The sequence below is a fragment of the Stegodyphus dumicola genome, chromosome X1 (genome assembly GCF_044657685.1).
Source record: "Stegodyphus dumicola isolate Sdum_Otavi_A_Nest chromosome X1, ASM4465768v1".
NCBI lineage: Eukaryota > Metazoa > Arthropoda > Arachnida > Araneae > Eresidae > Stegodyphus > Stegodyphus dumicola.
Genome location: NC_140780.1, coordinates 252,806,985 through 252,819,415, shown reverse-complemented (window position 1 = coordinate 252,819,415; position 12,431 = coordinate 252,806,985). Strand labels below are relative to the sequence as shown.

Below are 12,431 nucleotides of genomic sequence, written 5' to 3'. Positions count from 1 at the left end.
TATAATATTGCAACAAAAAATAAAAATGTTTCATTTCAATGTTACTTCTTAAATATAAATTCAATACGTTAAAATGGGAAAAAAAAAAAAAAAAAAAAAAAAAAAACATAAAAAAATTCCCAGATCTTCGAAAAAAAATTTTCTATAGAAACTGAGTTTAAAAATGCCAAAATGCTGATATGTCGCCAAACTTTGAACCGTTTGAAAAAAAGAATTCACATCACCAAAAGCGAAAAGTTGTTAAGAGCTCTTCCTTAGAAAAAATGAAATAAATTCGAAATGCTTATGTTTCACTTTTTGTCCAGAATCTTGAGTATCCAAACGTTTATACTAAAAATGGGAACAAATTACAACCCATTCACCCATTTAAAAAGAAAACCATATTTATCAGTGAATCGCCAAAAATATTCCTTCAAAATGCTAATTCACACTCAAAATGGCAATCGTAAGAACAGGCAGAAATTTCAGATGATTAAAATTAAGGACCTTCTGCCGATTTTGGCCAAAATTAAGGACTTTTAAGGTCCAAAATTCGATTCCAAAAAACCTAAGGACTTTTAAGGATTCTTAAGGGCCATTCCCACTGGAGTTTATCTGAGCTAACGGGGACAACTAACTGAACCATTTCGAACTAGCTGAACCATTTTGAACAAGCAAGTTGTTGAGTTGAAATATCTCAGCAGCAAGTTGAAAAATCTGATCTGCAAGCATAGCATAGCTAGTCGACACAGGGAAATGACTCCGTTAGCTCAGATAAATCCCAGTGGGTATGGCCCTTTAAGGACCATACAAACCCTGGTAAAAGTTTTATTTGTGATATTATGTGACAACAAGAACCTTCCCAGAATAATTATGATTATGTAAACTCTCAAACAAAAAGACTTTTGGACTGAAAAATTTAAGAGGACTAAAAATTAAATTAATTTTTTTAAAACTGATATTCAAAATTTATACTTTATAGTTATTTAATTAATTATGCTGATCAAAATCTTATGATTTACGTTTTTCTTCATTTGGTAGTGCTTTAACATTTTTTCTATAAAAAAGGCTTCTCTGTCGCTATACTTTTTTCTCCTTGAAGGGGGATATGTAAGCTGGCAACCTCAAAATTAACTATTCTAAATTTGGTGTTCTCCTCCTTAAACTCAACTGTTCTCCCAAATTCGAGATCTTTCCAAACTACATAACACTGGACTAGAAGAGAAACGCGCTAATGTGACAATCAAAATCGTAAAAAACAACCTTATATTATATCTATGCTAAATATAAGGTTGTTTTTTATGATTTTGATTACATAACACTGTTTGAAAAAGGCAACTACAACTAAAATTAACCAATCACGCCTTAGATTCATACACATGCACCTATGCAGTAAAAATACTGCTCCTCGAGGAACTATGGAGGAGCTTCCACCATGCCATTATCTCCAGGCTGCTTATGCTTTCCTGCCTGTAACGACATAGTATCTTTCTACCTGTGTATATAAAAATTATTTGTATTCAACGATGATTGAAAAGTAATTTGTCTGCCAAAGAGATGATTTAAAATGCATAAAAATAAAGATGGTGATTTGCCGAAATTGGTTTTGTAAACGTCTTCTTTATGCCTTAACCTATGCCTTAAAATAATATATATATATCACCTGAAAAGCTTTGAATTTTTTTAAAATCAAACCATTCAGCAGATTCGTAAATACAGTCTGCTGATGGAGCAGATTCGTAAATACAGTCTTTCCTACTTGTGTTGCATAATTCTGGCTCACGTCATGGTAAAATTTTTTTTTTTCAGTATAGTGCTAAGAATAGAAAACTCAAATAGGTTTCATCATATTATGCTCCTTTATTTCAAAAAAGGAAAAACAATAGTCAGATTGCTCATATCATTTGTGCTGTGGTAGAGAAAGTGCTGTTTCTGATGGCATTGCTCGAAGGTGGTTTGAGATGTTTAAGTGCAAAAATTTGAGCCTTGAAGATGATGTCTGCTCTGGACAACCATCCTCTGTCCATAAGGACCAATTAAAAGAAGCTATCTTTGAAAATCAAAGTTACACGATTCAGGAATCATCAGATAGACTAAATATTCTAAAAAGTACATTATATGATAATTTGAAGAAGACTAGGTATATAAGCCATTTCGATGTGTGGGTACCTCATACATAACTGAGCACAATATGTTTACTTGGATTTCTCAATGTGATTCTTTGCTGAAAGGAAATAAAGAAACTCCTCTCTCTCTTTTTTTTTTTTTTTTTTTTTGAAACAGCTCATTGCTGAAGATGAGAAGTGGATATCATACAATATTACAAGAAAAAAATCATGTCGTAAGCCAAATGAACTTTCTATATTAATATCAAGTGGGGAACTATATCCACCAAAAGTATTGCACTAAAAGTATTGCAAAGAACTGAATTCCAGGTGGTATCAAAAGTACCACCTGGAATTCAGTTCTTTAACCTCTTTATAAATAAACCTAATGACTTTTTTTAAAAATGAATTTTTCAAATGTCAAAGAGATGGTTAGAAGTCCAGAACAAAATGGTCATTATGTGATTCAATGAAATTTTCTTACCTTTTATATTGCTTCATTTATGTTTATCATCAAACACCGTAGAATTTTACAGATGACCCAATATAAATATATCATTCCTTCTTTTTTCACAAAGACCTTCCTGTAAACAGTTAATACTGGTCAACAGGAAGGATGTTTCACAGTGGTCTGTTTCTTAAAATAAAAAGAGGAGGGATCAACAGACCCAAGAAAAGCAGAAACTCTGAGTTTGACATTATATAGCAGGGGTGGACAAACTTCATGCCAGTAAGAGACATGTTGGAATTCAAGTAAGTTTGAGAACTGCAACTAAATTTTGCAAAAGCCAAAAGTGCATATTTACATCATTATAAAAGAAATGAAACAGGTTTCAAATAGAAAGAAACATCTGTAAATAATAATTCAATAACAGTTTGCCTTATTTTCTGTTGGGCTTGCATCGAGTAGGTTTAGTTTATCATATTTCCTACATAAATTTTAGTTGCAGCTGTGCTTTGGACACCCCTGTTACAGAGTATAAAATCTCTACTACATACTTCCAGGTGTTGTTATTCTAGATAGAAATGTTGATGAAATAGTACTTTGCATGATAATCAGAATACTTCTTTATTGTAAGAAATTAATTATGTAAAAAACCGCAACAAAAAACGACCACTAAAGTATATTTCACATTTTATTAAATAACATAAATCTTAAAAAAATCATCATTAAGTTTTGGCAAGAAGGTTAAAAATGAGTAAAATTTATTACCTGTCACATTTTTTAATATAACTGCCATCAGTAGCATCAACAACATGCATACAAACAATTGGATGTGTTAATAAAATATCAGATTTTATTTTATCACAGAAATGTACAGTTATTCTTAAGATGTCACCCTCTTCTTTATGCAATTTTGCATTCTCTAAATGAAAAACAAAGCACTTACATTAAAATAGAAACCATTAAAAAAAGAAAATTTTAAATCACAGCACATACTATTAATACTCATAAGAAAGGATACATTTTAAATAACAGAAAGAGATAGTAGTTTTTTCTTTTTTCTTTTTACAGTGACAAATAATGGACAGACAGATCTAAAAACTACATCAAAAACTCTTTTATAAGAAAGGGGAGGAAAGCTATTTAAACAAAAAAGTACAATTCATGTTTTCCTAGATTTTATTCTCATGGTTTCAGTTTAGTATTATTGCATGAAATATAAATTTACTTGAAACAATTTTAACTAAGATTTTGTTTTTCTCAAAGTAACTAGGGAAGAAAAAAAAAATCAAAACCATCTTTGTGTATAGCAGCAATCCAAAACTGGGTGTCCAAATTAACAAAATGTACTTTGATACCTATCTGTTAACAGAAACTTAACTTACCACTATCCATAAATGTTAATCCAAAATCTAACTGGATGAAGGGAATCCTAAAAATACGTAAAGCTTCATGGGGGAAAAAAAATGAACCTGTAATTACAGCAATGCATCATATAATGTAATATATGTAATGTTTAATGTGTGTACTGTTGAAACTGTACAAAGCCGAATTTGTGCAAAGCAATTTTTTTTAAATGAGAACATATCATGTGAATATGAGAAATGCATATTCATGCACAGCTATGCATGATGCAATATAAAGAAGCTACCATATCTGGTGCTTCAGCACACAATTGGTAACTACTGGTGCCCCTTTAACAGAAAAGTACTTTTATTGTTTTTTAAATTCAAGTTTTACTAAATAATATTGTTAGCCAATAAACATACGAGATAAATGCTCAACGTTTGATTTTTTTAAAAAAGTATAAAATAACTAAAATACAAAGTTTACCAGTTTACATCTGCCTTTAATTTTATATACTTAAAATGCAGAATTAAAACAAATACTCCAAATTTTTACAGAAGACGAATTGTAGAAAAGAAAGTAGAGGCCTGAGATGCATATCTCATTTGCCCTAGTGGCAACTAGGTTGTTCTCAACTTTTTGATTGTTTCACAACTTTTTTTTAACACTTTTTTTAGAACCACCATCATAATATGACACAAATGAGAGAATCTGGCAAAGTAAAAAAAAGGGCGGTAAAGGATAAAACTAGTAAAAAATGCACTGATTATACGCTCTTGCATCATGGACAGAAGAAATAAATTATTGTATAATCAAACATTATTAATCACAGTATCGAGTGTATGCCATGTGATGCCTCTCTCCTGAAGAGACGTTGCACAATGGACTTTTTCCTTCACTTTTCACTAATTTTTTCCTTTTTGCTATATTCACTTCATCAAATTCCCTCATTTGCTTCATTTTAGGATGCTTATTTTACTGTGAATCTACATTTATGCTCCAGTGTTACAAAAAACTCATATATTATGAACTATTATAGCTACATTCTTTTATGCCATTTTGATCTACATTAAAGTTTATTTTTATATTAAAACTTACAGAACACAACACTTTCTTCATTTACTTCAATATACAATTTTAATTTTTCATATACATATATAAGCATGCTAAGTATAGGAGAAAATGAAAATAATTTTATGATTCTACCTCAATATATATACACTGGTGTGCAAAAATTAAGGACGAAGTTGAAAAATTAGCATATCAGCTGAACGAAGAGGCAGAGCGGACAGAAAGACCAATCAGGAGATTAAGTAAGGTGATGTACGGTAGCACATGCGCAGATATGCAGGTAGATGTAATGGGGGAGTCTCTGAGTAGTATAAAGCATGTTGTCGGTGTAAGATCAGTATTTCTGGCAAAGAGATTGCACACCGTATAGCAGTTAAATCACACCAAGTTGCTGCCTCAGCGAGAAATGGCGAATAATCAATCTGTTAGACGACATCTGGATGCTTTTACCCGAAGTCGAATCATTGGGAAGTTGGAGGAAGGCCGCAGTATGACAAGTGTGGCTGCAGAGTTCGGAATTGCTCACAGCATCGTTTCACGACTTTGGAGACAATTTCAAACTACAGGAACAGCTATCTGGGGGTTTAGTAGTAGTCGTCCACGAGGAACCACACCCGCAGATGACCGGTATATTGCCTTACATGCCAGAAGACACAGGCGGCAGACAGCGGGAGAAATCGCTAGACACAAGACACAGGCGACTGGACGACCGATATCGCGTTTTACCGTGGCCAGAAGACTGCATGGTGGTGGTCTGTTTGCACGACGCCCTGTACGGTGTGTACCTCTAATGCCTGCCCATCGGAGAAGGCGTTCTCTGTGGTGCCGGGAACACCGGAATTGGAGAGACAATGAATGGGGATGAGTACTCTACAGATGAGAGCAGATTCAGTCTGAGTAGCGATTCTCATCGCATACTCATCTGGAGAGAGCGGGGAAGCCGCAATCATCCCTCGAACATGATTGAAAGGGACAGGTATGGAGGTGGCGGTGTTCTCGTTTGGGAAGGCATCATGCTTGGTAGTTGTACAGACCTTCACATCTTCGACGCAGGTTCAGTCAACGGGACCCGTTATTGTAACGAGATTCTTCTTCCATATGTGCGTCTTTTTAGAGGCGTTATGGGTCCGCAGTTTCTTTTCATGGACGACAATGCACCATGTCATCGCACAGTAGCTGCCGAACAGCTCTTAGAGAGTGAGGATATTGAACGTATGGATTGGCCGGCACGATCTCCGGATCTCAATCCCATCGAGCATGTATGGGATTTTCTAGGCACACGCTTGGCAGCTCGTACCTTACCACCAGTAACGATTCCGGAGCTTCGATTGGCGCTGCAAGACGAATGGGCAGCAATGCCTCAACAACTCACTGACACAATCATTCTCAGCATGGGCAGACGCTATGAAACCTGCCTAGTAGTCAGGGGAGATCATATCCTCTATTAAAGACCGGATGTTTCTTGCTGGACAGCAATCACAGGGATGTTTCGGCCTTCAGTCGCATTGCGCTCCATGCTACTTTTTCAATAAAGCTTCTTTTTATCCCTCTGATTTCTCTTTTAGTAAGTGTTGCTTACATTACTCATGTCCTTACGTATTGGGGATCTTACGGTATTAAATGTGTTGATTTGAAAAGCTTTTGTACAAAGTTATATTGAAAAAAACCGTCTCGTCCTTAACTTTTGCATACCAGTGTATATGTGCAAGAGTGTGTGTGGGTATGTATGTGTAAAAAGTAGTTCTTTAAAATAATCACACAAGCAGTGGCGTAGCTAGGGTGGGGCAAGAGGGGACACCTGTCCCCAGGCGCAGTATTCAGGGGGCACCAAATTGATGTTATGAAATTTGGAACTACTTTGATATGTGCCCTCAAGTCGCCAAATTTCTCGCCAAACATTTTTAGCGAGAAACTTCACGCTGCCATATTACAATCTAAATTTTTTGTCTATATTTCGAACTTTAAGCCTAAAATGTCTCCAAAAACGCGGTTTTGGCACATGCAAAAACTACGTTTTGAACACACGATTTAAGCTAAAAATCCGAAACAAAAACAAAAAATTTAGATAGCAAAAACGTAAAGTTTCTAACCAAAAATATTTGACAAGAATCCATGTACACAGCGACATGTTTTAACTTAAAGAAAATCTACGAATTGCACAATTTAGGCAACGAACAAATCTACGAACTACGCACACCTCGCTTTAATAAATTAACATAACAACAATAAATTTCAAAGAATACCATGTACACAGCATCCTGTTTAAACTTAAAAAAACATCTATGAATTGCACAATTTAGGCAAGGAACGAATCTACGAACTATGCACACCTCGCTTTAATAAATTAACATAACAATAAATTTCAAAGAATACCATGTACACAGCATCCTGTTTAAACTTAAAAAAACATCTACGAATTGCACAATTTAGGCAAGGAACGAATCTACGATCTACGCACAACTCGCTTTAATAAAATAACATAATAACATTAAATTTCAAATAATACCATGTACACAGCGTTCTGTTTCAAAAACAACAATAACGACAGAAATTCATACTAAATAACCAATGAACATAACATTCTACAAAATAAGAACAAGAATAAAATAAAATGCACTTACCATGAATTAATGATTTTTCGAGCAGCAGAAATACCAATTTCATACCACCTTTAACATGCCGCCACGTAATCACTATCGTATTTACATGACAGCCAGACACACTCCAAAAAATTCATACTATGGTTCACAAATAAATAAAATCACAAATCCCTACTTCTATCATGCACAGCCATTAAAAATAATCTCCCAGACCCTCTTTCCACACCTCCAAATACCCACTACCCCTCAACAGGATGGCCACAATGATATTTCCTTTTGCCGAACTTCAATTCAACAACTTCTACCATTTTATCTTTCCCTCCCATCTTCTCAGACACAGACGCGAATCAACGAGCTCCAGCGAAAAATTGTTCAACGTCAACAGGGTTGCCATAGAACACGCAATCGTGCCAAAACCTAGCGCAGAACACATATCGCCACATTTGGTGAAATTAGGGCGTATATCAGAGTTGTACCTGAAATTTTAGAATGAAATGTTTTCCATTCTTGGCACACAGAAAGGGATGCAAAATCTTCAGTTGTCTCCGGGCGCTGAAAACCCTAGCCACGCTTCTGCACACAAGTATATGTATAAATGCATATACACACAAGTATATATATACAAAATAATCAATAAAAGCCATGCACTTTTAATTTTTGTGTATTTAAAATGGCAATGAGTTAATTAAGGTACAATCAGTACTGACAATCAGTTACTAAATACATATGAATACGAAGTATCAGTAGGCATATTTTTTACAGAAGTCTGATGATATCAGTATTTCTAAGGTAATCTCAGAAATGAGATGTACTGTTGATGCAACAAATCAACAAAAGGATCTAGTTCACAACTTAATTTGCAAAAAGTATCTGAAATTTTTAATATTTCAGAGACTGTATTTAGTATTAGTCCTTTTGCCGATTTTTTGATTTGGTTACAAACATTTATCGCCAAGGCAGACCCAGTTTCAATATTTAACACAAGATCTATGTAAATAACAATTACAAGAGGCCAAAAACAAATGTAGGTATTTTATATGCAAACAAATTAAAATACTTTTTGTGATATGTTGACATAGCGTAGCATTATTTATTCCACAATCATGGAAATTGAAACCTTTACTTTATATTCATTATGTAATCTTAAGTTATGCAATAGTTTGATTTGTGAACTAACCATACGTAACATGAAATGTAATTGCATTGTAAACATGAAGAACAAATTGGACAAGTTTAGAGAGAATGTCTGAAAATGGAAATATTCATCCATGTTTGGTGAAATTTAAGAAATACAATTAAATAATTATATCAATCACACAGTTCACAAAGAACATTCCAATTACACAATGTGAAATGAATTCATATTTAACACGTATTTATTAATAAAATTACACCAAAAGTTTATTCTTCAAAATCATCTGAGAATTAAAATTGCATTTTATAACATATTAGCATTATAATCAATGATACCAGCAAAGGCTTTATTAAAAGATGTCGCTAGATTTAATCTTACATTTTTTATATGAACCATAAACTAATTTTTCGAAGATACAAAGCTAAGTAAAACAAAATTTCATATCCGTTAAATTATTAGATGAAAAGAAATGTTTGATAAAAGTGAATGATATTAGAGTAAGTAATTGGATAGTAGCATTTTACTCTCCAGTTGTCAAACCAGAGATAAATTCGTTAAAGTTAAGAGAACAAAAATGGTGACAAGTGCTTCAGCTCAGTATTCAAGAACTTTGTTCCACACCCGTTCTTTTTACTGGACTTTACCCAGCGGCATACATAAAAAAGATCTGGTTGGGATTTGAGACAGTAGTTGTGCATCAGCCAAAGAATATAGTTATCTCATTTCTAGTAGTAGTAATTTAGAAATTAAACAATCAAGTATGCAATACTGTTGAGATAAAAAGATTGTTCAGAAAAAGGTATTTAGGGAAATAACATTTCACCCCTAAATTCTTATTTAAAAATGAAACATTTTACATGGCAATCATTTAATGACCAATAGGAGAAGATCCTGTTTATAGTGTATTTGGTGAAACTAAATCGTATATGATTTTGCAATTGTAACCCAACCATACTTCCTCTCTCTCTCGGAAGAGCAATAAAATAATCAACTACTAATACTGTGCCGTCTGTGTGCTGGGGTAAAGTGCAGAATCGCTCACTTATTTGGCACTTTTTACAAGAGTAAGAAGAATTTGATTTTTGTTAACTTCCTTTGAATTTTTAAGTGAAAATACATCGATGTGTGCATGGAGAAAGTCAAGGGAGTAAACAATGCTGAATTTATGGATTTCTCTGATGTTTTTTAAAAGTGAAAATAGGTAGATATGTACTTGAGGGTAGAGTAGACTTTAAGGTACCCCTTGTATTATGGCGAAGTTGTTGTTTCATTTATGATAGCCTGAGTAGTTGAATGTTATGGAAACCCTATTGTGACATAATCGGGTGCATAATTCTGGGAAAATTTTGAATCATGGGATGTTTTGTAAGCGTTTTGTGGTGTGTGTTGGTTTGATTCTTTAGACGGTAGAACGGCCGAATGTAGTAAGCTTAATTTGAAGTTTCTGTACGATTTGGAGCGAAAGGGGAAAAGAGCTTTAATTGACTGGTGTGTAAATGAAGGTTTACTTAGCAGCCATTGTAAGTGTCCTGTATGCAGAAAGGATATGCATCTAGTCGAACATAAAAACCGTTTATATGGATTTGAATGGGTTTGTAGGAAGAAAGTTTCAGATGGTCACTATGTGAAGCGTTTGATCAGAAAGAGTACGTGGTTTGAAAAAAGTCATTTGAGTATGATTGATATTTTGATTTTTACGTTACTCTGGGTGTACGAAGCGAACTCGAAAATCATGGTAAGTGAATATTTACTTTTGGTAGTGCTTAAATATATAACATGTTTTTCCTTTTTTACATTATTTTATTGTTTGGTTTAAAATGTATTTTATTTAGATTATGTATTTTTTGTTTGCCTATATTGTAGAATTTGGTGCTCCTTTGACTTTTTAAGTGAAAATATATCAATGTGTACATGGACAAAGTAAAGGGAGTGCGCAATGCAAGTTTGTGCAATTCAGGGATTTTTTTTTAAGCGAAAATAGGTCGACGTGTACATGGATAAAGTCAAAGAAGTGCGCAATGACATTTTTGTGCAATTCGGGTATTTTTTTTAAGTGAAAATAAATCGATGTGTACATGGATACCGAGTTTGTGCAATTGTTTGTCTTGTTATTTTGACTTTGTGTAGCGGCGATTTTTGCGCCGCTTCGCAAGCCAAAATAACAAGTTAAAGAACTGCACAAAATCGGTATCCATGTGCCGCCAAAAATCGCCAAGGGGTAATTGATTACCTAGTTTGTGCAATTCTTAAAAACGCGCCAAGCAGTGGGTGATTCTGCACTTTCCCTTGTGTGCCGTGTTGTTTGCAATTGCTTGCTTTGTTACATGGCTAAAGTAACGATTTGCAATGTGCAAGAAGAGGGATAGGGAAGTAATATTAAACATATATTAGAAAGTTAGTCAAGAGAATTAAAAGTTTTTCTTCCATAATCAATTAATTGTAGAAACAACTAGACACACTGCACAGTTTTTGTCGTTTAGAGGCAATTTATTGTGCTCAAAACATAACAGCATTACTAGCATTCTGATAAACGACTCACTATTTTCAAATTCGGTGATCATGCGTAAACTACCAGATTTCATTGAAATTTATATTCAGAACCGAAAAATAAAGACTGAACCTCAGTTTTTAGTATTGTACATTAAAGTCGAAGGAAAATAATAAAACTGAACCTTTTTCTTCCATTGCAATCAACGTTCACATCTCAGATTTTCAGACTGGACAGCAACTTTTGTTTACAATTTTTAAACAGAGAAGGTAAGTAGACAGATATTTCATCTTGCAACCGCTAAGTCTTTCTGCCTACAGGGCGAAAAAAGAAATCCTGTGATATGAAATTTTTTAAATATATGTTAAAAAAGATAAAGTAAAGCTTAGACTATATTAAAAATATTTATGGGCCTAAGTAAGACAGAGAAGATGGAAGAGAAACATATGTTGTTCCACTAAATTTTGTTTCGTTTCTAGCGCACGCTAACAACGTTAAGCATGAATTCTATTAGTCATTTATTATTACTTGCACATATTTCCCGCTCATGTTTATCCAAGTCTCGGGTTTGCACATATACACAAGGCTTATGCAGGGCCAGTACTAGACATTTTGAAACCTTGTGCAATCTCCTGTGGGTCCAAAATTCTGCTGCTGAGCCCCTCCCTAAATTCGTAAATTTTTGCTGTCTCTAAATTTTACATCTCAGTGCCTTCCTTAAATTCTAAATATTTTACTTTACCTAAATTCTGCCACCCATTGCAGCCACACAAGCTCTGGCACAAAGCTTGGGCATATCTGAATAACAAATTAGTTATTCTCAGCTCAAGCACCACAAAATATAATCACTTGTTGCATGAATAGCAACCAAAAAATCTATTTTTTGTATTATGGAAAGAAATTTCTGTTGAATTTCTCCTCGTCAGTGCATTGAAGGCTTTGTAGCAAAGTTAGCTGAAGTCTGTAATCATCGCCTAGCATAATATCAGCATAAAAGTTACCGTGCTGGTTTGTATGCGCAGTCGTAAAACATAAAAAAATTGTAAAAAGAAAAAAAAAGTTTGCTGGTGATAGCGAGGTCCGGATTTTATGCCATTCCGGATACTGTATGTCCGGATTTCGGATTTTGTACTGTATATGATATGAACACTACTATTTCTTGTAATTGCTTTTGAAAACATACATAAGTCCTGAGCAAGGATAGGGAGCTTACTTTAAACTATGTTCGTGCAAGTGTAGAAGATACGACACAAATGGGAAG

General features: G+C 34.1%; 1 protein-coding gene across 3 annotated transcripts in view; it reads right to left on the bottom strand.

Moving 5' to 3' along the window:
* LOC118199607 (jouberin-like) overlaps positions 1 to 11,503 on the bottom strand; it is a 91,906-nt gene extending 80,403 nt beyond the window's left edge. The window contains exons 1-2 of one of the 3 annotated variants that reach the window (XR_015038469.1): positions 11,355 to 11,503; positions 3,298 to 3,451 (exon numbers count right to left, since the gene is read on the bottom strand). Coding sequence is in view for 1 of the 3 variants with exons in the window: in XM_085807488.1 (XP_085663614.1) it covers positions 3,298 to 3,451; positions 11,355 to 11,367 (167 nt within the window). In the remaining 2 variants the exon portion in view is untranslated. Of the gene's footprint in view, positions 1 to 3,297; positions 3,452 to 11,354 lie in introns of those variants that run through there. The other 2 variants (XM_085807488.1, XM_085807490.1) reach the window with 2 other exon arrangements.
* Between the last annotated feature and the right edge of the window lie 928 nt (positions 11,504 to 12,431).